This window comes from Anastrepha ludens, chromosome 3, assembly GCF_028408465.1.
Source record: "Anastrepha ludens isolate Willacy chromosome 3, idAnaLude1.1, whole genome shotgun sequence".
NCBI classification, from domain to species: domain Eukaryota; kingdom Metazoa; phylum Arthropoda; class Insecta; order Diptera; family Tephritidae; genus Anastrepha; species Anastrepha ludens.
This window is the reverse complement of record NC_071499.1, coordinates 5609274-5633117: the sequence shown is the minus strand read 5'-3', so window position 1 is coordinate 5633117 and position 23844 is coordinate 5609274. Positions and strand designations below refer to the sequence as shown.

The 23844-nt window shown below is 38.7% G+C and overlaps 5 protein-coding genes across 5 annotated transcripts; 2 read left to right on the top strand and 3 right to left on the bottom strand.

The window, feature by feature from the left end:
* Positions 1-7711: 7711 nt before the first annotated feature.
* Positions 7712-8193, bottom strand: LOC128856905 (uncharacterized). Its single transcript, XM_054092336.1, has 2 exons — positions 8095-8193; positions 7712-8032 (listed from the first exon to the last, which is right to left on the bottom strand). Exon 2 carries the CDS (start codon positions 8021-8023, stop codon positions 7799-7801), a length of 225 nt encoding a protein of 74 aa, XP_053948311.1. The 5' UTR covers positions 8024-8032; positions 8095-8193; the 3' UTR covers positions 7712-7798.
* Positions 8194-13880: 5687 nt separating this feature from the next.
* On the bottom strand, positions 13881-15877 carry LOC128856902 (zinc finger protein ZPR1). The gene is made up of 2 exons (XM_054092333.1): positions 15109-15877; positions 13881-14991 (listed from the first exon to the last, which is right to left on the bottom strand). Exons 1-2 carry the CDS (start codon positions 15758-15760, stop codon positions 14252-14254), a joined length of 1392 nt encoding a protein of 463 aa, XP_053948308.1. The 5' UTR covers positions 15761-15877; the 3' UTR covers positions 13881-14251.
* A 530-nt stretch (positions 15878-16407) lies between these two features.
* On the top strand, positions 16408-18182 carry LOC128856903 (protein FAM210A). The gene is made up of 3 exons (XM_054092334.1): positions 16408-16999; positions 17059-17204; positions 17631-18182. Exons 1-3 carry the CDS (start codon positions 16614-16616, stop codon positions 17792-17794), a joined length of 696 nt encoding a protein of 231 aa, XP_053948309.1. The 5' UTR covers positions 16408-16613; the 3' UTR covers positions 17795-18182.
* Positions 18183-18287: 105 nt separating this feature from the next.
* LOC128856904 (ADP-ribosylation factor-like protein 2-binding protein) lies at positions 18288-19234 on the top strand. Its single transcript, XM_054092335.1, has 3 exons — positions 18288-18571; positions 18667-18845; positions 18898-19234. Exons 1-3 carry the CDS (start codon positions 18455-18457, stop codon positions 19124-19126), a joined length of 525 nt encoding a protein of 174 aa, XP_053948310.1. The 5' UTR covers positions 18288-18454; the 3' UTR covers positions 19127-19234.
* A 21-nt stretch (positions 19235-19255) lies between these two features.
* Positions 19256-22747, bottom strand: LOC128856901 (WD repeat-containing protein 6). Its single transcript, XM_054092332.1, has 5 exons — positions 22615-22747; positions 22366-22556; positions 22060-22306; positions 21692-21997; positions 19256-21558 (listed from the first exon to the last, which is right to left on the bottom strand). Exons 1-5 carry the CDS (start codon positions 22682-22684, stop codon positions 19310-19312), a joined length of 3063 nt encoding a protein of 1020 aa, XP_053948307.1. The 5' UTR covers positions 22685-22747; the 3' UTR covers positions 19256-19309.
* Between the last annotated feature and the right edge of the window lie 1097 nt (positions 22748-23844).

Here is a 23844-nt window from a genome sequence, read left to right as displayed (position 1 = left end):
ATACCCGCGTTTATTTTTGTAACACATATACCCGCGCAAAGTCTCACAGACCGAAAGTTCAAACTACATAAAATATTAGTTTTTTCGAACAAAACTAAAAACAAATTATTATTTTTCAATCCCGTAGATGTAATAAAAAAATAAAACTACGCATTAAATTTGTATTCACTTATTATATTGATTTTAAGTGATTAACAAAAAAGCCATCAAAATCGATAATTTTTTCTTAAGTACTACAAAAACAAAACAATAACATTTTTTTTATTCACATAAATAAAAATAAGTTATAATATATTAACTTAAAAAAACCTCTTCTTGGACAATACATAAATTATAAATTATATTAGTTTTTAGTCTTGAAATAAAAAATCATGGCATATCGCAATTCATGTAAAAATCTGCCTTAAAAAGAAAACTTACGCTTTTACCTCTACAAAAAATGCCTTTTCTAGCTTAAAAAATATTTATTTGCAATAAAAACGTCAAACTAAACTGGGACGCACTGTAGTATTTTTGAAACGCGGCTACAACTTCTTCAAATAATTCCCTTATTGGAGCTAGTTTATCTACGGCAGTCCTTTTAGCTCACGTGAATTTATTGTCAAATTTTAGACAACGCATTAATAAATAAAATATTTTCCAGCTCATAGTTAATCGAAATATCTCCGGAAAGGAACCATCTGTTTTGAATAAATCTTTAGCATTCAAGCAACTATTTCTCCTAACTCCAGCAAAGATTAAAAGGCCTAAAAGGGCTTCGATTTCTATGTTGTCTGTATAGGTACAGTCGCTTTCTCTTGAAAAATTAGGTTTTATGAGATCAATATGTTCATTAGTATACTTTACAATACGATTTATAACAACTTCAGTAAAAAATAATCTCCAAACCTCGCCTATTTCCTTCAAGTTTTTTGCTTCTTTTCTAGGCCCTGGCAGTTGAGTGACTACATTCCTAGCGAGACGTCTTACACGATTTGACGGAGCATCATTATTCCACCTAGTGTGCCCATCTTTACCAAGATAAAATTCTCTATCATCTATCTCATTCAACTCTTCGTCGTATTCTTCATCATCTTCTTGCTCGGTATCATAACTTTCTACATCTCCTGCAACAAAGTTGTTGTTGTTGTTGTAGCAGTATCTTTGCCCTGTCAGTGTTATGTAAATTACCGGTCGTCTTCGTCTAGCTCATCTAACGGTAGGCCCAGGAAACTGGCTGTTTCGACGGGTTGGGTCCAGAGGGAGAGGGGTGTTAGATGAGTGGGTTTGTTGGGGCATGTGAAAAGGTGGTTAGTGTCGTGCGGGGTGCCTTCACATGCTGGACATATGTTTAGTATGTCGGGGTCGATTCTGGATAGGTAGGAGTTTAACCTGCTACAGTATCCAGAACGTAATTGTGCCAGGATTACGCGGGACTCTCGGGGAAGCTGGAGCTCTTCATCTGCGATGGGTGGCGGTTGGACTCCGATAACGGCATTCGGGGGTCGGGAGCTTAGGAAGGTGGTAAGGGTCTCCCGATGGATGTCGTTAATGGTCTGTCTGTATACTGTCTGATCCTGGAGTGGTCTGTCTGTTTTGTCCAGGATCTCGTCCACGTAGTTGAGGAAGTGTTTCCTGATGTGCCTAGGAGGTGGCTCGGGCTCGAGCAGGTGTCTGCATGGGTGAGGCCTGCAGTGACACCCTAGCAGAAACTGCTTGCCGAGCATTTTGTTGTGCTCCTTAACCGGGAGCATGTTAGCCTCATCGTGTAGGTGTTGAATTGGGGACATCAGGAGACATCCTGTCGCGGTCCTAATGGCAGTATTCTGGCAGGTCTGTAGCTTCGTCCACTGCGTATCACTGGTTCCAGGCGACCAGACAGGCGCGGCATAGTTGAGAACCGGTCGGCCTATTGCTTTGAAAGTCGACAGCAACATTTCTTTGTCTTTGTCCCAAGTGCTGCCGGCAAGCGACTTGAGGACCTTGTTGCGATTCTGTACTTTCGTTGCAATAGCGGTTGTGTGCGCTGAGAAGGAGAGCAAGCTGTCGAAGGTGACTCCCAAAATTCTGGGGTTATTAACCGTCGGTATTGGTGTGTCGTCGACGTGCACCTGAAGTGGCAGCTTGACCTCCTTTGTCCAGGTGGTAAAAAGGGTCGCCGTGGATTTAGTGGGAGAAAGTTTTAAGTTTCTCGCAGTGAAGAAGCGAGAAAGGCGGGCGAGGTAGTCGTTTATCTTAGAGCATAGGCCATCAATGTCATTGCCCGACGCCATTATCGAGCAGTCGTCGGCGTATGGGACCAGTGAGACTCCCTCTGGTGGCTGGGGGAGTTTCGAAATATAGAAATTAAAAAGCAAGGGTGAGAGGACACCACCCTGCGGTACTCCTTGCTTTATTTTTCTCTGTTTAGAGGTTTGGTCTCGAAATATCACCGACGAGTGACGACCACTCAGGTAGTTCGCGGTCCACCTCTTCAGCCCTAGCGGGAGTGTCGACTGTGAAATGTCATCTAGTAGCGTGGCGTGGCTGACTGTATCGAAAGCCTTTTGTAAGTCCAACGCTACTAGGACAGTCCTCTCGCAGGGGCGGTTTTGGTTAAGTCCGCGGTTTACCTGGGTGTTTATGACGGTGAGTGCCGTGGTGGTACTGTGCACTCTACGGAAACCATGCTGGTGTGGGGCTGGAGTCAGGTGTTGTGTGAGGAGTGGGAGTAGAAGGGCTTCAAGTGTCTTCACTACTGGGGAAAGGAGAGTTATCGGACGATAAGACTCCCCTTGGTTGGCGGGTTTCCCAGGCTTCAGTAGTGGGACCACTCTCCCTAATTTCCACTTATCAGGAATAATGAGAGTGGCCAAGGACAGATTGAAGACCTTTGTGAGGTATTCTACTCCCAATGGACCCAGTTTTTTCAGCATCAGCATGTTTAGTTCGTCGGGGCCAATGGCTTTTGATGGTTTCATTCGTTTGATGGCCCCCTGAACCTCGTCGCTGGTGAAAGTAAGCGGTGCACTGTTGTAGGGCAGTTTGTGCAACCGTCTGGTGACACAACGTTTGGATCTGTCGACCGGAGGATGCAGTATAAATTGCCGGCTAAAATAGCTCGCGCATCTCTTCGGGTCCGACGAAGTACGACCGTTGAAGGTGATATCCACCTTGTCGTTGTGCTTCGTCGGGTTCGACAGGGACCTTACGGTGGACCAGAGCTTGCTCACACCAGAGGTGAAGTTACAGGACTTCAGATGCTCTACCCATTTGGTCCGCTTATGTTGGGTGACCAGTTGCCGGATCTCCGAATTGAGATCCTTTATTCGAGGATCCCCGGGATCGGCCTGGCGTAGACGGTCACGCTCGTTTGCCATAACGGCTGCTTCGGCTGGGAAATTGGGACGTAACTCCCGGATCCGTCCAGCGGGTATGAAGCGAGCCGCGGCGGCTGTGATCGCCTTGCGGAGTGCGCGTTCGCCTGCGCGCACATCGGTGGGAGCGGGTAGGGCTGCGAAGATGTCCTCGGTAAATTCCGCGAATCTGGTCCAATCAGCTTTGTTAAAGTTGATGTATGACCGGTGATCCGCGGAAACAAAGTCGGCAGGTCTCTCGATCGAGATGATAATGGGCAAGTGGTCTGATGCAAGCGATAGCATAGGTCGCCAGGTTATGCTATTTATCAGACCTGCGCTAGCTATTGTTATGTCAGGCGAGCTGCTGCAATTGCCCACTACCCTAGTGGGGGCGTCGTCGTTTACAGTGCTGAACGTCGAATCGTCTATCTGCTCTGCCAATAGCTGTCCCCTACGATCATTTGGCAGGCTTGAATGCCAAAGATCGTGATGCGCGTTAAAGTCACCTACTACCAATCGGTTTTCTCCCCTGATGAGCGCACCAATATCGGGGAGATATCCTCCCGGGCAGCAGGTGAGAGGGGGTATGTAAATATTATATATTTCGAGCTCAGCATCGCCTGACCGGACAGCTATACCTTGACGTTCTAAGGTGCTGTCCCTGCGGTCGATGCCTTCATCAATAAGACGATACTGCACTGAATGGTGTACTATGAACGCTAGGCCACCACCGTTGTCTCGCTCGCGGTCCTTTCGGTGCACGTTATAGCCGTCCCTGGTAATCAGGGGAGAGCTAGCGTGCAGTTTTGTCTCCTGGACCGCAGCTATCTTAATTCCGAACCGACTCATGAAGTCGACTATCTCGTCAATCTTACTCGTTAGTCCGTTGCAGTTCAGTTGCAAAAGCTTGAAGCTTCGCGGGAGCGTCGTCGTAATTCGGGGGATGAGGGATGCGTGATGTTGTCTGCATTGGTCCTGCTGTGCATTCCGCAAAATAGGTAATGGCCTGATGTTGTCTGGTGGCCGCGCCTCTGGGGGCGGTTGCGGGTGCAGAGCTCTGCAGCAGGGGGCAACGTAGTCACGTGTCCACTCACGGGTGGTGTGCAGGCCGGAGCACCTCCGAAAATGGCACCAGCCACTGCAAGAATTGCATTGAACTGTTGACAAGTTCCGAGGCACTACGGTCTGACACACGGAGCAGACTGTGCGGGGGACCAAGAGCTGCTGGTTTGTCCCCGCACTGGGGTAGGAGCAGGAGGGTTGTGGGTTTGAAAGGGAGTTGTGTTGCTCTTGGGGGCTCCTTACCGTGGAGGTGTTATTAGTGGCGGCGGTGTGAAGTGCCGGCACTGAGGGCAGTGTAGCCGTAGAGGCGGGGGCCGCCTGTGAGCGGGAGCAACACGTGGCCACATACCTTGTGGACCACTCCCTGTGTGTCTTAAGGCCTGAGCAGGTCTTAAGATGGCACCACCCGTTGCACTGGTTACACCTAACCGAGGTGGAGTTCGGGTGGAGCCGTTTGTGGCAAATGCAGCAGTAGAATACTTCAGGTCCGGGGTTGGGTTCGACGCCAGCCCGGAAGAGAAGTATTTGGAGCAAACTGGCTGCTATGAGTTGCTCCTGTGACGTGAGATTTACGGTAAAATACTGTACACTAGACAGGGCTAGTATACTGGGGCGGCAGCCCTTGGTCGGGAAAGAAAACCCGAGTCATTCTGGTAACGTAGAACCGGCTGCCATGGGAATTCCTGCAACAAAGTCTTCAACGTCGCTGTCATTTTCATCCTCATAATCAGAAGTTGAATTTTTTTCCTCTAAAAGTAGTCTGATTTGCTCTTCATTCATTATAATATTAAAAAGTACCTGCAAAATAGTAAAACGTAAAAAAATAAGAAAGAAACAAAAAACAAAATAACTGCTTTAACTTCACAAAAAATTACACATATACCCGCGTCGGTCTCACAGACCAATTTTTATAAAATTCACCAACACGCCTGTCTAGTGCAAACGCCAAATCAACACTAATATAGAGCTTGCAAGAAAAGCGGAAGCTAGCAGTAAATTCAACTTTGTAGAGTTTCTGGAAAAACAAAAATTTACGTAAAATCATTTTCTCGGTCTCACAGACCAACGCGCGGGTATAGGAAGGTTAAATGGCAACGAAATAGCAAACTACAGTAAGTGGATGATAGAAAGTATTGGCAGAACAAGTTATCAGAAGTGATGAAGGAGCAGAATGAGAGCTGATAAGCATCGTTACCCGCTTACTTATTCGGGAAAGTGTAACTGTCACCAACGTCTGGACGAATACATGCTTCGTGACCAGCAAACCATAACAAAACGTAAAGAAAAAAACGAGAAGAGATGAAAAGAAACGTTTCCACGACAGTGTAAAGAGATATATTTATTTAAAGAAAGTATTGTTTGTTATTTGAAATATATTTATTTTATTTTATCATTTCAAGCTAGACATCCAGCTTGTAAAACGATTGTTTTCTTTCTTCTTTCTTACATACTACGTACAAGCGTTTTTATAGCAATTTTTGTCAATGCAAGCCAATAACAATTTTTCGGTGTTTACTTGTGTAATATGATTCTAGCATTCACGCGCCGCACATAAAACAATACGTTAGCTATGTTTGCGTTTAGTTTCAAGTGTAATGAACCTTTGAAGAAATATGATACTCTATTTAAACGGCACAGCAAAGTGAATGCATAAGTGGACAATAAAATAAAAACCAAAACAAAATGTTTATGAATATTAATGTTAAGGCATATCCGACTTATAATCATACTACAACAGTCGGTTTACGTTACCGAAACGACCCGGATTTATATCCGGCCAAGGACTGTCACTCCAGCAGCATTCCCCGTATGTAAGTATGGGGAATGTTTATGCTGCTACAGCAACAACAAAAACAAAACGTAAAGAAACGAGGGGACAGGTTCAGCACACTAGGCAGGGTTAGTTTACTGGGGCGGCAGTTCTTTGGTCGCGGAAAACCCATTAAGGTTGTTGTTGCTAAAGCATCATGAACATGTACGGGGAAAGTTGCTGAAGTGTTAGTCCTTGGCCGGACATAAATCCGGGTAGTTCCGGTAACGTAGAAGCGACTGTCGGGGGTGTTACGTGATCAGCGCACTATGCAGGGTTAGTTTCCTGGGGTGCCAGTCCCTGGCCGGGGAAACCCCATTCAGGTACATAGAACCGCTTGCCATGGCGACCTCATTAACACCTGGACGATGGAGGTCAAACTGCAGTTAAAAGTGAAAGTCGATGACATACCAATATTAACCGTTAACAACCCTAAATTTTGGCTGGTTTGACCTCTTCGGCGCATACAACCGGAATTAAAAATAAGGTCCAAAACCGCAACAAGATCATAAATTACGCAGCTTCTGTCTGCTTATGCAATGTAAAGTATTATTAATACTAATAAATGAATATAAAAAAAACTGAAAATAAAATAAAATTCAGAATTTTTCCGTTAGTTCAAAAGACCCATATAACCGCTGGTGTCAACCGGTGAATATCGCAGAACTCTTTGCATGTATGAAGTTCTTGATATATCCCACCATGTTGTTGTTGTTGTTGTTGTAGCAGCATAAACATTCCCCATACATTTACGGGGAATGCTGCTGAAGTGACAGTCCTTGGCCGGATATAAATCCGGGTCGTTCCGGTAACGTAGAACCGACTGTCGTGGGAACGGTCGGAACCATGTATACTGCTTGGCTTGTTAGTATGACAATTCAAATTGGCTGGTTTTTTTCCTCCTTTCACCTTGGCAACTTGTTTCTTCCTGTGAATCGGAAAGTTGAAGGTTTCCTTTAATAGTTTCAAACGTCTTATTTATTTCACTTTCAGTAGTAGATTTCCTATTTTCTATACTCATATGAAAACCATTATCCGCATTTTCTTCATTCTCCTCCTCTGACAAGATATCTTGAACTTACTTTACACTGGACATTTACCGGAATGTCACAAAATACTAAACTTGCTCAAACCTCCTCTGGAATAAAAATTAACTAGTTGCGATGTTTTGCAAGATAAAATATTAAACACGATCAAAATCATAATTGTAATTACTGAAGCTGCGACGCGTTTGACTCTTAGGGTACTCTTATGTTACTGTTAATGTGTGCTAACGTGCCGCCATACGAGAAATTGACGGAATTTCTCTCTAATTTCGAATTTCATCAAATTAAGTGAATTTTTTAATCCTAAATTAATATTTTACCATTATGTGTAAAAATTAATTGTAGGCTAATAGGAGCCATATTTCCCGGTTGTTTGGACCCAGTCAACCTGTTAAGTAGTAGGAATCCAACCATGCACTTTCTATTTAGTCAAATTATATCACTACGTTGTTGGACCCAATTGAATTGGCCACAAGTGAGTCTTACAATTTCGTCACCTTTATTTTTGCCATTTTCTAACATTTCTTGGTTTAAAAAATAACTCAGCTTTCCATGTAAACTACTTAATCTTTCCGAACTTTTTCAGCACGTGGATCATCGGGACGCATTACAACATATCCCGTTTTGTAACGTCGATTATCACCGTCCTTAGAATAATACCCGGCAACACCGACAGTAGCCAATCCTAATCCTAAGAGCGCTAACACCGACCCAGCAACAATGTCGGGAATCTCGTTCCACGCACGTTTAAGGAGACCATGGGAATTGCGCGCCGCTGAAGCAGACATATTATAAACCTTGAAGAAAAAATAAAATGGAATAAGCGTTTTCCTTAAATTATAAATGCAATAAAACCCACAATATTTAATATAGATCACCAAAGTTACACAACAAGACTGGATGAGAGCTACCAAACAGCTGGCACTGACAAACAATAAAGCTGCCACATTGCTTAAAACTAATTAACTTTTCCATTATTACAAGAATGATAGTATCTACACATCTTACCATTGTTAACTTTGTTCCCTAAATTTTCTGGTAAAAACTGACACTGTAATTGTAAAACTATCAAATGGAAAAATAGCTCGCATAGAAAGAGAGAAACCCGTATTTCTCGAACAAAACGTCTCTCTATAGCTAAATAAAAGTCAAAAACTAATGGCAACACTACTTACTTGATTTATTTGATTTTAATGCTTGATCACTTAATATTACTTTGTACGTTTACACGTTCAACATAAATCATAGTACTAACTTCGCGTTTCACGTGTAATAGCTGTGAAAATCCATACAAATGCATTGCCGTAAAATATGCGTGAAATTTCGTATGCTTCTCACGGCAAAGTAGTACTCAATTCACGCCATGAGTACACAGCGCAACATGGCTGTGACATGATGCCAGAAACATTTTTTTACAGCTATTTAGTGATTACCATTCGGAATTCAGAGAGAACGTAGGTTCGAATCTCGGTGAAAGACCAAAATAAAGAAACAGTTTTTTCTAATAGCGGTCGCTCCTCGGCAGACAATGGCAAACATCCGAATGTATTTCTGTCATGAAAAAGCTCCTCAAAAAAAATATCTGCCGCTCGGAGTCGGCTTGAAATTGTAGGTCTCTCCATTTGTGAAACAACATCAAGACGTACACTACAAATAGGAGGAGGCGCTCGGCCAAACACGTAAAAGGGTATGCGCTGCAATTATATAGATATATATATGTATATATTTAAAATACACATGTCATTTAAAATTGAACGATAACCCACTGTTCGGTTAAGCGAAACGCCTTCGCAACGAGTATAAGTAAATCTTCTTTATATTTTTTGTCCCAATATATGTATATGTGTGCTAATTTAAAAACACTTCTTACCAAAATTTGCCAATTGCTACTGGAGCAATGATCATAAATTTAACGTTTCTTCTCATTTGACAACCAGAGTTGCTAGCAACATTTCACGGCAAGCGGAATGAATGTTGCTTTCACGGTTGTGAAGTTAGTACTAGCCTTAAGACTGAATACCTCGTGTGCATAGACCTGTGCAAGGCGAATTTATTACAGGTGACAGCAAACACATATAAGTAAAACCCTACATGTATTTGTTGTTGCGTTTGGTGCAAGCATCATGTCAAAATCAGCAAGCAAATGTAAACATACGAATGTAAACATACCAATACATACAAACAAAGCATATCATTTTGACGTAAGCCATACCTACGGCGAAAAATTCAGCTGGGTGAATGCTGTCACCTTATTAAATCCACCTTGGACCTGTGCTTATAAACATATGCTTAACAACTATCCAAGGCGAATTTATTACAGGTGACAGCAAACACATATAAGTAAAACCCTACATGTATTTGTTGTTGCGTTTGGTGCAAGCATCATGTCAAAATTAGCAAGCAAATGTAAACATACGAATGGAAACATACCAATACATACAAACAAAGCATATCATTTTGACGTAAGCCATACCTACGGCGAAAAATTCAGCTGGGTGAATGCTGTCACCTTATTAAATCCACCTTGCAACTATCTTAATTTCTAGATGTGAAAACTCGTACTATCTGGTAACTTCTGTCTTGTCGTCTGGTATTAATTTTTTGTTTTAGTCAAGGCATGTCTATAGTCGACTCCGAACGAAAGCATGTCTATAGAGTTATGGTGAAAAGGCGTTCTACGTAGCAAAATTTTATTCGGTTCTGAGCGAATTTGGCAGATGTGTTGCCGTCACTTGGGATATGTTTCACAAAATCTAGCTTGTGGTAGTGATAAAAATCAACACAGCCAATACTCATGCCACTGCTTTGTTTACGAATACGGTGAACACAAATGTGCAAAGTTCTGATTTTTATCGTATGCCAGTACCCCAAGCTAAATTTTGTGACGTCAGCACAAATGTCAAATCCGCTCAGAGCCGAATAACAGTCTGCTACGTAACTTCAAAAATCTTTTCACCATGTGTAATTTTTGTTAGAGATTGTGACCCCAATGATGAAACTACAGTACTATCTCGATAATCCGGACACGCGGTAGTCCGGTCACATCTATAATCCGGACAACTGCTATAATTCGGACAGTTTAACATTTTTTACTCTATAATCCGGACATTTTTCAAATTTGATTCGCAATATGTACATACATATGTATTTTAATTTTTAGTTTGCTTTGTGAGTTTTTCGTAAAATAGCGGTACTTTAACAACAATATATGTATACGAAATGCAACAGCATAAATCACGCGTTGTGTTTATTCTTTAGTGACAAACTGAATTGAGTGGACATTATTATTATGAGCAGTGGAAAATTTAATAAAAGGGCTCATAAAACCCTTACTCTTCAGAAAAAATGTGAGATTTTAGATCTCCTTGATAAAGGAAAATCATTAAGATGGTTTGAAACAGAATTTGGTGTCAACAAATCTACTGTTTTTGACATAAAAAAGAAACGTGATGCCATTAGAAAATTCGCGACTAAATGTGAACAGAAACCTGGTTAGTGAACATTTAATTAAATTTAGTTTACAATTAATTAACTTAGTGACACTTTTCAGAAAAAAGGCAGACTATGAAGCTTAGAGAACATGCTGATATGGAGGAGGCCTTAATGTCTTGGTTTATCCAACAGAGGCACCAGCATATTCCTATATCAACCGAAATGATTCAAACCAAAGCAAAATATTTCTACAATCAAATAACTGGCAAAAACGATTTTACAGCAAGTCTAGGTTGGATCGAAAAGTTTAAAGCACGACATGGCATAAGAAAATTAAGAATTTGTGGTGAAAAAGTTAGCAGTGATGTCTCTGCAGTAGAACCGTTTAGGCAGAAACTTAAAAATATCATTGAAGAAATGGAGCTAGACAATGAGCAGATTTATAATGCAGATGAATCTGCAGCTTTTTGGAAAGTTATTCCTACAACAACAATGGTGCACTCGCACGAAAAATCCGCATCCGGTAGAAAAATTTCGAAAGATCGTATAACTTTTATGCCTTGTTGTAACGCTTCTGGCACACATAAGTTACCATTGTTGGTAATAGGCAAATCAGTTAATCCACGATCATTTAAAAATTTTGATCTGCCTGTAATTTATAATGCAAGTAATTGCATTAAAAAACTTTACGCTGCGAAATGCTGTTACATTTTTAAACAATGCGTGGTTAGGTATATCACAACAAAATATTGTACACAGTTGGAAGGAGTTGTTGGGGAGTCACAGCGAAGAATGGACCGAGGAAGATTCGATACCTCTGGCTCAACTTACAGTCAATAATCCAGATTTGAATGAAATTCAAACTATCATCGCATCAATTAATCCAGACTCACAGAATGACATTGAATTCATAAATAATTGGGCGAAAGGAATAGATGAATTCGACTACGATTTTTCTGATCAGGAAATTGTACAGTCTGTGGTGGAAAATAATAATATAGAAGAAGCTGATTCTGATTGCACCATAGTTGAAGCGGTAAATACTATAAGTAGCGGTGAAGCAAAAAATATTTTTTCCTAGGCTATACAATGGGCAGAACAAATTGACGCTTCGGCTATGGATATTTTAGTTTTAAGACGATTTAAAGAAACTGCAGATAAAATGTTGCTGGCGAACTCGCAGCAGACCAAAATTAATAATTTTTTTGAAATAGTACATACTGCAGTGGGTTCGAAGCAGACGTGGAACAAAATACGTGCGATCGGGATTGGGAACAAAAATCAACCTATGCTAGATCTAGGTGATGTTAATGTAAATGTACTAAATGAGAATTTTGTGCGCTTGCCCTGCTCTGTTAATAATATATGTTACGACAATTACAATTCTAATCTTAACGTTGTGATGTCCAGTTTTTGTTTTGAATGTGTCGATGATTGTGAGGTAGTACAGTCCATACTTAGTGTCAAGTCGAATGCGGCCGGTCTGGATGGAATTCATCCAAAATTTATAAAATGCCTGTTACCAAAGATCTTAAAATATCTTACCTATGCTCTGAATACCGTCTTAACCACGTCAATCTTTCCCAACTCTTGGAAGAAAGCCAAAATCATACCTATTAAGAAAGCGAATGGAGACTACCGCCCGATTGCAATACTGCCGTTCTTATCCAAAGTTCTTGAGCGTATTATGCATCGCCAAATAAACACGTTTTTGAATAGCAACGCCTTGGTGAACACATTGCAGTCGGGGTTTAGATGTAGTAGGAGCTGCACCACAGCACTCCTAAAAGTGTCTGATGATATAAGGCTCAACATTGACAAAAGGCATGTGACCTTTCTAACTCTACTTGACCATTCAAAGGCATTTGACTCCGTAGACCATAAGCTCTTAATTCTGAAGCTTAAAAACTTATTTAGCTTTTCAACGTCGGCCTTGACTCTTATAGAAACGTTTCTTAGTGACCGATTACAAGCCGTATGTAGTGATAATACCATGTCAAACTTTCTCCCTGTAACCAGAGGTGTACCTCAAGGCTCTATCCTTGGCCCTCTTTTATTTGTCTTGTACATTAACGATTTGTTCGGTGTGATTAAATATAGTGATGTCCATGTATATGCTGATGACGTTCAATTATATGTTAGTTGTCCCATTAGCTGCATTGATATTTGCATAAGCAATATGAATTCTGACTTGAGCCTCACAAGCAAGTGGGCTTCTGAAAATGGGTTAATTCTTAATCCTGATAAGTCCCAATGCATCGTTATTTACAAAAAATATATCAAGCTCGATGGCTATACACAAGTCAAACTAAATGGCGCTGAGATTAAATATGTGGACAATGTTAAAAATCTAGGGGTTACATTTAATAGAACTTTGACATGGAGCAACCACATTTTTACTGTCATAGGCAAAGTTTATGGTATGCTCCGAAATTTATGGACAACTCAATATTTTACACCAGTAAACACTCGACTGCTACTAGCTAAAACGTATTTGTTACCAACGTTACTGTATGGTTGCGAGTTATATACTCCTTGTGATAGTGTGTGTCGTAGTAAGCTTAATGTTTTGTATAACAACATTGCTAGGTACGTGTACTGTAAAAAACGTTATGACCAAATTTCAGTATTTGCGAAAAAAATTGCTTCCGTATCCTTTAACGACTTGCTTAGGTTTAAATGTTTAGTTTTACTCCACAAGATCATAAACACTCAAAAACCCAGATACCTCAAAGATCGACTTATGCCTTCAAAGTCCTGCCGCTCGTTAAACATAGTCCCGATGAAATACAGTTGTTTGGTGACTGAACGTCAATACTTTGTGTTCTCTGTCCGTCTTTGGAATACCTTACCTTACAAAATTAAACGTATAAAAGAAAGCTCGTGTTTCAAAAATAAATTGCTTCGCTATCTTGCCGAAAATTGCTGAATGTACTTTAAATCTCTTCCCATTAATCCCTACTCCTGCTACCACTATTTTTTACCTTACTTTCCTTTTAATACTTTCTCCAACTTATACTTCTTTACTACTATCTGTAATTTTAATTTTAATTTTGATTTTACTGTTAATCCTTTTATGTCAACTATTCTTAAGGTCAATCATTGTAAAAATAACCTATGGTTGTATGTTTTGACTTTAATAATAAATAAATAAAATAAATAAATAAAAAAAATGTTTGATTATGTACAGATGTACATATTATTATGTAAGTATGATTGTACTGTATTTAATAAAACTATTTATGTACATACATATATCTGAATTGCGTTATGTTCATTTCAAAAAACAACGTTTAGTCGAAAAAAAAAAAAAAAATCATCTATAATCCGGGCACCCCCATAATCCGGACGACCCCTAACATTAAGGGTGTCCGGATTATCGAGATAGTACTGTATTAAATTTTGTAGTTTTGTTGTATGTTATCCGTGCTATTTGTATTCGTATTTCATCATAATCAGATAACGGTTTGTACGCTTCGTTGTCAACGACTGAGGCTGGCTCATGTGTTGATATTTATAAAAAAAATCGTGCACTTTTTGTTTCTTTACATAAGTTATTTTATTTTAGTTACTCGGTTTTAAACTTAGTAATCTTCTGTTTTTATATCGTTAAGTCCCAGCTCTTCGTTTTGGTCAAAACTACGTTCGTATTTTTCTATTATCAAATTGCTATCTATCTCGTCACATTCTGCCAAGGATTGAACATAACTATTACCAGCTGGATCATCCAAAATTAAAGTTACGGGTAATTTCGATGCCAGTATTTGATCAAACTTATCAATGACACTCTCAAGCCGGTTCTTAATCTCATCATCAGCTGAATCTCTAAACAGGCAACCTTCGTTTTGCAGTTGGTCTTTCATTGCTACCAAAATACCTTCAACTGTGGTGAAACGTCCGCCAAGAGCTGATGGTCCAACTTCACAGTCCAGTTCTGAAATTTTAAGGCTGCACGTTTCAGATTTTAGTACATCGCGACTAAAATCTTCCTTATTTTCCACTCGGACTTCAAAACGAATACCCATTTCCTCAATTCCTCCGCCACATTTCACTTCATTCGTTTTACAACCACACGTTTCACATACTGTCGCCATTATAACAACTTCTTTGAAATGTGGAATTTTGGTTAGTTTCATATTCGTCTCACAAGATGAGCCACATAATTGGCATAATGTTTGAAACTGTAAAACCTCGCCATTTAGATCATCTATTCCCCAAGCATCCTCAGCAATAGGTTTAAGTAGATTTTTCTTTTGCGCCTCACTGCTCTCATCATCATGATCATTTTCATCAGCATTAGGTGAATCTTCTGGAGAATAAAGACCTGACGCAGAAGATAAAAGAGACAATTGTTTAATATAAGTATACATGTTTTTACAGAGGACTATATCTGTTTTGATAAAATTATTATTTATTTCATTACGGAGAAAGGCTCACATACCAAGAATTCGGTCTTGGTCCTTTTGTCTTTCAAAGTGGATTATTTTACAATTAGGGTCCGAAGACGGTGCAAAAGGATTCTCAACGAAGATATTTCCGCTTATATCTTCCAAAATAAGAGTGAAATGACTTTTCAATTCCCTTAAAGAGTTTAATTTATGAATATAGGCATCAATAGATGCCGCCGCTTCGGGATGCTCTATTTTTCTAACTTCTTGATCTTGAGTTAGACCTCTTATTGTTCTCGCAATTATGCCTTCCACCGTGGTTATTTCACCCTTTTGACTTTGAGACGGTATTTCCAGCTCTACTTCTGGTATACTAACAGATGTATAATCTGACCGTACCACTCTTCGATTCAAGTCTTCTGCATTTTTTACGCTTAGTTCGATACGCACACCTTTTTTTTGTATTTCCGAAGCAGATTGGATTTCATTACTTTCAAAGCCACAATGTTCACATTTAAAGGACATGAGCACCACCTCTTTGAAAAAGGGTATTTTAGTAAGAAGCAAACGAGTTTGACCAGAGCGAAAACAATTCATGCATGCTGACTCAATTTCCGTAGTTTCTGGATCAGCATCATCGGCGTCAATGTTTCGGAATATAGGCTTCTTGTTCTCTGTCGTATTCGTCAAATCTTCTGACGACATTTTCGCTGTTTCAACAATTTATCAAATAAAATTAAATTCTTTGGAATAAACAAGACAATGTTGGACAATGTGCTATTCGTAAACCAGTGTTGCTTAGCATTCAATTATATTGCTGAAAAATTTTCGACGGTGGCGATTGATTATTATTTACGAAAGACACAATCGATACCATGAATGTCTTCTCTATATACCCGCGCGCACTTGTGCAAATGTATTCTAATATTCACATAACATATAGAAGCATAAAGGAATCGATGTATATATAGAAAAAATATGTAATCTCGCAAGCCTTATAAATTACGTGCAAATCTGTCCTATATAATTTTTATCGGAAACTTATCGAAATGAGCTATCAAAAAGAAATTAACAACATCAAAGAAAAAGAAAATAAATCCATAACAAAAAGCAGCTACAGCCCTGCAGTTCTAACAATACTTGAATTGCTACAAAAAATACATATAACTGATTTAATTATAAAATTTAATGAAGCGAAATTTTTCGGACTTGGCACTACTTGTACCAGAGAACGTAACGTCATATGAATTTACGTTCTCTGCTTGTACCACTACAGCATGGTTAAAAATTTTCAAAACGAAAATTCTTGAATGTGAATTAAGTAAATACTTTAACCGTATACCGATACCTACCTGAGTACTTGCATGAAGGGCACGAGTACAAAAAGTACTCAGTACATTAACAAAATATCGAGTATTTACCCGTATCGGCACACTACACATTCACCATCCACCGAATTATATTTTGGTGTAAATGTAAGAGATATTAAGCATATAAAGTCATTGAAGGGAATGCAAAACAAATATTGAAAATATCAAATAAAATAAAAGATTGAGGGATGACAGCTTTTCGGCTGTTGTCGCGTTTAGCGCAAACTTCCTTTTGGCAACAACGCCAACGCATGACGTTGACTGTTCTGGCCGGCACCGAGGTGAGATCATGGTCTTTACTGAATTCGCATGGCCCAATACAGTGCACGTCACTTGCTCCATTTGTAAGCAGTCGGCATTCATTCAGTACAAAGAAATCACCTGACTTAGCGGGTAAAACCGACACAAAATCATCTCCCGTTCTAGCGGACGAGGAGATTTTTGGTGAAGCATCTAAGCTTGGCCTATTCGCAAAATTCAAATTGATGTATAAAAAATATTGGTATGTGTTAATACCAGTTCACGTTGTTACCTCAATTGGTTGGTTTGGAGGTTTCTATTATTTGTCTAAAAGGTAAGAATGCAATTCAATAGATATTACAAATTTGTGCTCATTAACATCTTTCTATTTAGTGGTGTAGATATTCCATTGTTATTGCAGCATATGCATGTTGGTGAGAGTATTGTGGAACGTTTTCAAAATTCGAGCATGGGTCACTATGCAATTGCCTATCTCTGTTACAAGGTGGCGACACCCTTACGTTATGCGGTCACATTAGGTAGGTAAAATTATCTATTTCATAATTTAACTTGTTATATAAAAACAAAACACGCATTTGTGGCAATGAGTTGTGCAGCCGATAAGTTTAGTAATTTAGTAAATAGTATGAGGAAGGTATTGTAAATTGGTTTAACTTTAGGTTCTTAAAGAATACCGTACAGAGGGACCAGATAGTAAAACGAACAAAGTTGTAGTTAATATAATATTAGTTAAATTTAGCAGCTTGCTAAAGATACTAACAAATTTCGCATTTTGGCTGATTCTGTATTGATAGAGATAGTACTCGTATTTATATATCACATATTTGAGAATTATTTTTAATCTTAGTCATTAGTTTAATAGAAACGATTTTATTAGAGTTTAATTTACTTGTAGTACCTCATTTCTTTTATGCTTAAATACATATTTTAAATTAATTTTACAGGTGGTACAACGGTGTCAATAAAATATCTTGTACAAGCTGGACATATTAAACCAATTCCCAGCAAACGAGAATTAATGCAGATGTATGAAAAAAATAAAGCCGACCGTGCAGCTGCTAAACTGGAAGAAGCTGACGTAACACAAAAAACTAAAGAAAAGCAATGATACAAACTGAGCAGCTTTAGATGTACATTTGTATAACATGAGACTATGTAAAGCCGATTTAGAAATCAATTTGATATTTTCAGTTCTGTTGTGAAGATTACTAAGAGTAAATTATCACCTTCAGAATGAAATTTATTTATTTTATGTTAGATTAAAAAATGATTGCATCATATAGTTGGTAGTTATCATTGCAACGGACGAATTGCTCAAAGCGAAGTCTTGATGGAATCGACAATCTATGGCTGTTTTTGTTGAGCTGCCCCAGGCATTATGCTCTTATTTCTATTCTTCCATAGAAGTAAAATATTAATTTGCGCTCAATGGACATTGTGGTCTCAAATAAAAAAAAACTGATGCGTAGCATCAATATCTTTATGAAGCCATTATTTTTTAATACTGATGCAGCAAACATATGTATGTATATATATTATGCTGTTAAAATAGCCACTAATAAAATCTATAATACGAGCCTACGTTATCGGGCGTATGTCACTTAAGGGACGTAAGCTCTATAGCAACGATAAACCAAACAATATTAACTAGGTGCTTGCTGTCAGAAAAATTTGATGGAAAACCGTTAATAAATAATTTTTGTAACAAAAATTTAGAAAAAAAAGGGAAAATATATTTTGTTAAGTTAAAATTAATTACTTTATTTGAATGGAAGCAACGTTACCGGACGAGTCTATTGATATTATCGGCAAATCGCAGGGAAGCAAATTTTTCGACGATGTCATTGGCCACATCGAAGACATTGTGCTTGGCGAAGCTTTCCAGGTTTTTATAAAATAAAATACAAAATGTTTATTGGACTTAGACTAAGGCCTGGCTTTTTGTATTTAATAAACTATACCATAAAATACCGAATACAGGAACTTCACAATAATTTTCTCGAGAAATATTGGAATCGCATGGAAAATACCGAAGAAAATAAACTAGAGTACATGGATATATTTCAAGAGTACGCAAATACCTTTGAGACTTTCTTTGTTGATGAATTATGTGCTCGCATGGCTGATTTTAATATAAGCCGTTTTGCAGAGGAACTTGAGTATTTTAAAAAATCAAATCAAAAATTCGCCTAATAATATTCTTAATATTAGGAAAAACAAGGTCTTTGATGATATTTTAAGCAACGGCGAAATATTTGAACTTTTACATTCATTCAGCAGTTTTGAGACATTCAAAGAACTCATGTTGGACTATCGCAACAAGAAAGAGGGCCATATGGAACACCTCGATTTCAATATTCTTGTTACAACTCCCTATTCAGTTGCAGAATCAACAAAACAAATCGGTGCAATGGACGACGAAGGCAGTACTCTTCCCTAAGTTTTATTTTCGTACGCAATATATATATTTATCTGTATATATGTACAACCATTTCCATTTCCTTAAATACAAAAACATGTGTATTGTGTCTGCTATATTACCAAAAAAATTTCGTGGGACTTATTTTAATGGTGTGTAAAACAATTAACTAATAAACTAAATTCATCTTAAAAATTCACCTTATTACTTTTTTAGTTTAAATATTTGAATGCCAGAGCCATAGACAAAACATCGTTTGCAATCATCTACGACTAGACCTTTAATATCCGATACGCATGTATAACAAATCAGTTCAACCTCTTGGGTTTGTATGTCAACCATGTTGATAGTCTGGTTTAAGCCAGAGGTGTAGGCACATACGGTTTTCCCATCGGACGAAAGCTGAACAGCGGTAACTTGAGCCGAGTGTGCATTCGCCAGATGGAATTTATTTTTGATTTTAAAACTTTTGGCATCTTGTAATTGTAAGCAGCTATAGGAAACCGACTGATCATCACCACCGGTGAGTATATGCAGTATATTGCTGCCTACCTCGAACAGAATGTCCATCGCGTTCACTCCACTGGCATGATGCGACAATTGAATGGGAAACTCGGTCAAATCTAAGTCAAAAAACCGTAAATTTCCATCTGTGCCCGCGGTTATCAAGTATGAATTCGCGATTGCCCTTACTTGGAGTAAACAACAGCCATAATATACGGAATGCTCAGAAACCACTTGAAAGGACGCGTTAACTAGCACTCTACGCAGATATCCATCTGAGCAACATAGGAATATAAGGTACCCCATACCCACACCTGAGTTTTCAGTGTTCGCTTTGACAACATCGCATGCCATTATGCGGGTTTCCGGATCTGGTCGGTAACAATTTATTTGTCCTTTCATTTGTCCACTTTTGTTTAGGGTGTAACTTACAAGTTCTTGGTTACGAAAACTTTTTAGATTTAATCGTGTTATACACAATTGGGCACGTCCGCCACCTGAAAATATTAAGACTTCATCCGCATATACTTGTAGTACTTTCAAAGCTCTCACATTGGAAATATGTGAATGTACTTCTGCACATTGTACTAGACGACCTCGGGGCATTAGTTTGGATATTTTTACAATGTTATCGTCGCCGGCACTTATAAGTATCGGGTGCGGTTCCCCATGGTTAGCTGCCTCAACCAACTCCAGAACGTTACATGAACGCGTGTGCCATCGATTTTGGAATACCTTTAAACTGGTTGCAGGATTATTGAACAACTTAAGTTTATGCAGTCGTAACGCTTTATTTTTTATAAAGAGCAGCTGCAAAAACTTTGTACTATGGACATCTGTAGTAATATTATAATGCCAACTACGATGACCACCTCCGCATGGTACTTGCACAGAGAAGTCATGCTGTTGGGACCACACCACAAAATGGTTATCGTTAAATCCTAAAAGAAATTCAGAGTTTTCCATGGCAATTAAATGTTCGACCCACGCTACCGGTACAGGCGTGCGCTGATGCGATGTAATAGTGCCCGATTTGATTTCAATGGACAGCAGCCACAGTGAGCCATCATGACCAGCACTCTGTATAAAAACTTCCTCATTGCACACTTCCTGCACGCTAAGCATTGTTGCGCCCAATGCGCCATGTAGTTGCCGAAGAGTGGACGTAAGTATACAACTGGTAGTAGCAACTTCTAGGTTAAACAGCAGTATATTTCCCATACGATTACTCATCACTAGGAATTCTTTTTTTTCTTGTGCTTGAATTCGCAGAGCGGTTGTCGTCCATGGTTCTTTGCAATGCGGCAGTGGTACAGCAATGCGTAACTGTAGACTTTCACCTTCGAGAAGTAAACATTTGCCCGTCTCGTCAGAAATTAAAAACGTACTATTGCTCAAGAAATGAAATGCTCGTATTACTCCATCCATAATGTCACCATCAAATAGTTTTTCGAATATTCCTTGATTACAATATTTAAAGAGTGCTAGTCTTTTGTAGCCACAAAACGCTATATAATTGTCGTGTACCTCAAGCACTGTACATTTAAATAGTTTATTCATCTGCAAAACTTGCCACGCTCCGCATTCAAGTCCATCATTCTCCTCGTTGCATTTGAGGCTAGTGTAAATGAGGCGACTTTTATTGGTCACACCGACGAGCATGTCAAATTTAATGAGTTTCGCTTTGCCCACATATTCTTTTGGTTCCAAATCAGTCAATACTGTTGTGGCTGAAGACTGGTTTGCTTCCTGTATGACATCTTTAAGATTAAGCGTAAATAGATTGCCTGTGGAGCCGACGGTGTACAGTGTGTGGGTGTGTTGATCATATTCAAAGTTCCAAATCACAGCACCGAATTGAACACGTTTTTTGAATACTAACTCAGCATTACTTTTCCAAACGCAAACATGCGAATCTTCTGCTACGGTCACGGCAAATTGTTGGCCACCTGCATTGAAAGAGACAAAATAGTTACTGTATTTAAGGTTTGCGCTATTATTAAAATAACAAATATAGACTATTTATATTTGAAAAAATTTGCCATATCCTATTTTAACAATCTGCACTGGATGCTAACTCACAACAATGTATAATTTTTCCTTGAAACACGCGCGCAACATGGCCATAACCGCTAGCTATTGCGTTGAGGTTGAATTTATCCCAATCATCAGTTGACGGCTTTTCAAGCTTCCAGAAACGTATCGAGCGATCGTCCGATGTAGTAGTCAGTAAACCAAATGCATCATCGAAGTCAATGGAAAAGATAACTCCCTTATGTGCTGGTTGCCTTCGCTTTAGTTCTACTTGAAACTGGGCGCAGTCAATATTGTTTGAAATGTTATCTCCCGAAAATGGTTTCCATATTAGAAGTTCACCAAATGCATTACCTTTTTATATGCAATAGAAGCAAATTAATGTATTTTCTAATTCAACAGGGACTCGTACTTGCCTCCAAAAATTACCAGTTCCTCCAAAGTCTTTCCATGAATACGAGAACAATACAGGGTAGATTTATCGTTAGAAGATGATTTCGCTACAACCTTACAAACATCTCCTTTTTCTGCGTTCTCATTGTACAAAATGTGTAGAACCACGCTATGCGACGTAAGAAGAATAAACTCATTTGGATCTTGCAGGAAACCAGCTGAGCTTATCCAATCAGTAAGTTGAAAATGCCAAAGGTCGTTAAAGGTGTACTACAAAAATAGAGACTTGTTTAAAAATAAAATTTTAATTCAATTTATCAATTTCCCACCTTTTCTTCGACACAGTCATATTGCAACAACAAACACTCCTTTTCTCCGTGTACAATTAGCCTTCCCTGATACCGACATGCGATTTTCATCGGCACATCGACAATACCATGCACTTTAGCGCGCAATCTCTGAGAAAGCACGAGGCGTTCGCTTGTTTTCGGTGTATGGAGATGTAATTCATTGCCCACACCTTGAAATAAAGCTGTATTTATTCGTATTTCATAAAATATATATTTTTTTATAATTACCAGTAATTAATGCACCTCCTCGCAATAATTTGATTGCTATGGAGTCAGCTATTGTCAGTTCTGTTTCCATAATTTTTCCTAATTGGAATACATGCAACAGCTGATTTTGAATGAACACAATATCGAAGAACGATCCAAGACGAGAACGTTTTCTGCAAGAATGATAGAATACAAGATTGCGCCTTCCAAATACGCTGTGAAATCATCACTTCAAACAATAAAGCATTTGGCGGAATTTTTGTAATTCAGGGATTCACAATTTCTTCATGTTTATTAGCTTGTTCAATTTAGAAATCGTAAAATTACAATATTATCAAGCCATTCACTGAATTTTTACAAACCCGTAACTTCTCCTTGTGTTTGGTTATTTGAAGAGTTGACGCCATCGGTTGTCAAAATGGCGAAAAATAAAGTAGAGGTTTTTGAAAGACGTAACATTCTGTATTTTGCACACCGTGATGAAAAAGCAGTCCACTTTGACATTCGGAACACCAAATCATAGAATCCGCTGTTCTAGTACCATTACCATGAAATAATTCGCCTTGATAACAGCCTACGAATGAACTCGAGGCGGATTTAATAAGGTGGTCTTACTCGAACAACTGAAATATTTGACTCGGTAATTCTTATTATCAAAATTATGTTTGCCTACGCGAAATCGATATGGGGGAAAATCACGAATGATAGAATACAAGAATACAGACGGCGAAGTTAGGTTAGGTTGACCTGGCTGGCTGAAAGCCATCACATAGACCTATTGATCCTTAATTTTACCAGATGGAGGCAGACCTTTACGTTAATTCTGATTAAAACTTTAGTGGTAAAAAAATCTTAAATTTCAATTTATCAAACTGCTACGAAATATCAAAACAATCAAAGTTTATTCGAACGTGTTAGTGCAAACGAACTTTGCATCTAGTCTTTTTTGTTCTTCTCTTTAAAAGTTTCATTATTTTTCATTCACAATGGGTATTAACTGTCATTTTTCGGCAATATTGTAATCGAAAATTGCCTTAATCCGTTTAAATAATGAGAATTTACAATTAACTCTTTAAACAAAGTTCTAGGTGGAGACCGTGAAATATCACTGTTAAAACATGTCTGTCTTACCAAATTTCTTGCCATCAGTGTCTTAAAATCAGCTGTCATTTTGTGGAGCAAAGTCTAAACACAAATTTTACAGATATTAAAACACATGGGTTTATGACAACCACATTATAAACATTAAGC